Source organism: Pygocentrus nattereri, chromosome 5, assembly GCF_015220715.1.
Source record: "Pygocentrus nattereri isolate fPygNat1 chromosome 5, fPygNat1.pri, whole genome shotgun sequence".
NCBI lineage: Eukaryota > Metazoa > Chordata > Actinopteri > Characiformes > Serrasalmidae > Pygocentrus > Pygocentrus nattereri.
Window position 1 is genome coordinate 30,660,920 of NC_051215.1, and position 3,949 is coordinate 30,664,868.

General features: G+C 41.7%; 1 protein-coding gene across 1 annotated transcript in view; it reads left to right on the top strand.

The window, feature by feature from the left end:
* The window catches only part of six2a (SIX homeobox 2a), a 3,422-nt gene extending 869 nt beyond the window's left edge, over positions 1-2,553 (top strand). Inside the window, exons 1-2 of the mRNA XM_017690407.2 lie at positions 1-99; positions 1,617-2,553. The exon at positions 1-99 is cut by the window's left edge and continues 869 nt beyond it. Coding sequence (XP_017545896.1) covers positions 1-99; positions 1,617-1,923 — 406 coding nt within the window. The 3' untranslated portion in view covers positions 1,924-2,553. The remainder of the gene's footprint in view (positions 100-1,616) is intronic.
* Positions 2,554-3,949: the final 1,396 nt, after the last annotated feature.

Consider the following 3,949-nt stretch of genomic DNA (forward strand, 5'->3'; position numbering starts at 1 on the left):
GCGCGAGCTGGCCGAGGCCACGGGGCTCACCACCACGCAGGTCAGCAACTGGTTCAAGAACCGGAGGCAGCGCGACAGAGCGGCGGAGGCCAAAGAAAGGTACAGCGAGAGAGAGAGAACGCGAGCTGTTTCACTTTTCACTGAAAGTAAAGGGGTTTGGCGGAATTTGGAGAGTAAAGGCTCTAATGAGATCAGATGTGAAAAGTAGAAAAGTAGAAGCTGACGTCACACCCAGAGCGGTTACTTTCATACTCATTTATTACAACATATCGATTGCAAAACACTAACAGATGAGGTTACGCGGTCAATAAAATGCTCACTTTTTAGTTTTCTGTCATTAGACCATAACGGCTGTCATACGTAAGTACCTATTACTATTATTACTATTATTATTACAGATTATTTATTGCACGGTTGAAGTATTGTTATTACGCTGTTACAGTGGCTTTATAACTTCAACCACTTCAATAGAAATTGAAGAGATTATTATTATTATCATTATTATTATTACAATATTTTTTTATCACATGGCTGAAATTTTATTATTACCTTGTTACAGTGGCTCTATAACTTCATCCACTTCAAGAGAAAGGATTGTTTTTAGTAGTAGTAATATTTCCAAATATTTATTATATCGCTGAAGTCTTGTTATTACACTGTTACAGTGGCTCTATAACTTGTCATCTGCCTCAAAAGAATCGAGATCATTTTTAACCGAGCCATATTTAACCAAATTTTTTCAAGGTTTGACTACTGAGTATTAAATTAAAGTGTGTTTTATTTCCAAATTAGTAAGGCTGCAATAGTCCTAAAGTGCATGAACTGCTTTTATAGACTGACGCTTTTTTGTTTAATAGCGCAGTTTTCCTCCGCAAACTGATCGCAACTGAGCGTCAGATCACAGCGTATAGAGCAGGTCCTACAGGTGACCTAAAGGCCTTGCGAGCTCTGTTCTGATAAGGGTAATTATGGCATTCATGCAACGAGTTTGAATGCACTGTCTATATGTTGAGGCTGAGTTAAATACGCACCTATGGACATTAATGGGTAGATTGAAATCAGCAGGGCCTGGCTTATCTTTATTTAATCGCCATTGCTGTTGGATCGACTCGTAAACAGGCGGCTTTGTTTTCGCTCTGCATTGCTGCACGTGTAACACTACATTTGCGTGGCATTTCACTGCATCCTTTATGTCCCTCATACATTCCCTGCATTATAATTTCAATCAGCGCTTATCAATTTGTATGTAAACTGTACGGCCCTCCTGCGTGTTTCCTTTAAAAAAAAAGACAAAAAAACTGAAACTTAAAGCCGAGCAGCCGAGGCAGTGCCATGTCTGAGCTGTACAGCGGCAGATTTATGAAACCTTTTCAAAGAAAGCAGCGCCACAGAAGGCCTTGCGTAATAGCCGCGGGCTAAATACAGGCTTTAATGTGGCTCCCACACAAGCTAACCTCCCCTTCGCTTCGTGCCCCATTCCTTTACACGTCCTTCTTTCCTGGAGAGACGCCGTGTGTTCACGGCACCAGTGCGACTCAGTGCGATTTCTCTCCTGTGCTTTCAGTTACGGCTGCCAGATGTAGTTCTGATGGCCTCCATTATTTCTTGTCTCGCAGGGAGAACAACGAGAACTCCAACACGAACAGCCACAAGCCGCTGGCCACGTCCATGAACGGAAATAAGACTCTTTTGGGGAGCTCGGACGACGACAAAACTCCATCTGGCACCCCGGATCACACGTCATCCAGCCCCGCGCTGCTGCTCACGTCCGGTCCTGGCCTACAGTCCCTGCACGGCCTGGCGCCTCCGCCTGCGCCTAGCGCCGTTCCCGTGGCCAGCGTGGACTCCGTGCACCACCACCACGCCTTACATGACAACATACTGAACCCCATGTCGTCAAACTTGGTCGATCTTGGTTCTTAAAAGAACTCCAACAATAACAACAACAAAGAAATGCTCACGTGGAGCCCGTTTGAAAAATGATGAATAAAGGACGCCTGTACGAGGACGACTGCACAACACCTCCAGACTTTTGTGGAGCGCTTGACAAAGCGAAAAAAAAAGCAGAAAAGAGAAAGAGAGAAGGTATTGAACAGAGTAACAGAGTAAGTCGTGGATGTTATTTTGGAAGGGTCTACGCGCAAAGCCAATGAAAACGTCCTCGATAAGGTATTTTTCTAGAATGTAAGTCTGTTGTTCAAAGCCACAGAACTAAAAGGGTCTTAATTCTTCTTATCGACGTCGTTACTTTAGAGATTTCAGTAGATCCGTTAACCTCTCAGCCGTATTTGTTTACATGTTATTTTCTCTCTTGTTTTCTTTTTTAAAGGCCATAGTAAGTTGCATTTTGATGGGGTGCCGTCTTATGAAGTGTTTTTATTACAAGCGCCGCGGTTATTAAAATGATCTCTTCTTTTTTTTTCATTTGTAATTTTTTTTTGGAAAGCGACTGCATGTAAACTTTGCGAGAATAAATAATAAAATATAAGCTCGATCACACCATAGTTTCATATAGCCTTTCCAATAAAAGCTAAAGTGCATTTATTGAGCCAAGTACGTGTTTGCATTGTGTTGTTGTGCGTGTTGAATGCTTTACGTCTAATAACACCGCAGGCAGGCCGCAACACATTTACACGTGTTCAGCTGCTCGTCTCTGACATTGTAAATCAGCCTATGGCGATTCCGTCCAAGTCATCAGCCAAACGTGAGCTAGAATAAGCTATAGTTTTCGGTTATGCTCTCTGTGGCCAAATTATCAGCGATCTATCCAGAGAAAGGGGGGGAAGTAGGGCTTTATGATAGTTATGATAGTCAAAATAATTGTTGGTTCATTTTCTAGGAAAAAATAAGTTAATAACATCCTTTACACAGAAGACACTTTATGGCACATGTCTGCAAAAGTTAGTGCTGAGTTACAGTTCATTTGCTGAGCTTAACACATTGGAGTAAACATAAAACAAACTGTGCCATAACTTTTGCACAGATCACATTTTATGTTTATTATGTTTTCTGTATTTCCAATGTGTTAAATTTAGCAAACAAATAATAGTCGTGCATGCAAATGTAAAGAAGTGTGTTCTAGACTTATAATCGACAAAAGAAAACGTGTCATTTGGGATGCCCAAACTTTTGCTTCTGACTATAAATATAGTACAATTAGTTTGTTATGCAAGTTGAAAATAATGCGCAGGTTCAGTGAGTTTTACCTTCATGCCTGTTACAGATTCAGAATGCTAATCCAGACCTGTTGGGTTTTTTTCTCCACATATATTTGCCAGATTTCTCGGAAAGATATTTGAGATTTTTTTTTAAATCTCATATTCATATAATCATGCACCAGGAAGCAAACAGTGGATTAGGAATTAATCTGATAATCGCTCCTTCTGAGTTGTAACATTCCTAATTATACATTACAGCCAGAGGGAGTGACGCAGGGAGCGCACGAGACTTCATTCATTAAAGTCCAGGAGCCTGCAGATCAGGTCTGGTTTGCGCGCGCTGAGGGTCAGCAGTCACTTACTCTGTTTGATGAAAATGACCGCGGTGTTGGAGATTCACGACACCGATCCTACTTTCAAAACAACAATCGGCTATGATTGGATAATTAGCTGGTTCATTTGTGGGCGGCTGTATGGCTTTTTTGATTAATTACATCATGGTAATTATGGCGATTTATAAACAGTCTGTCCTGCAATCCTTCGCTTGATGTTTCCCGCGTTCCAGTCTCATTACCAAAAAACAGGGTCGGACTCAGTGCGGCGCTGCGGAGTAATGTTACCTGTTATTCGCGGTTAACGAGATACACTTAACCTGACAGCAAAGCAGAGGCGCTGTGTGAACTGAATTAAGATCTTCTCTTCTCTTCTCTTCTCTTCTCTTCTCTTCTCTTCTCTTCTCTTCTCTTCTCTTCTCTTCTCTTCTCTTCTCTTCTTCTCTCTTCTCTTCGTTT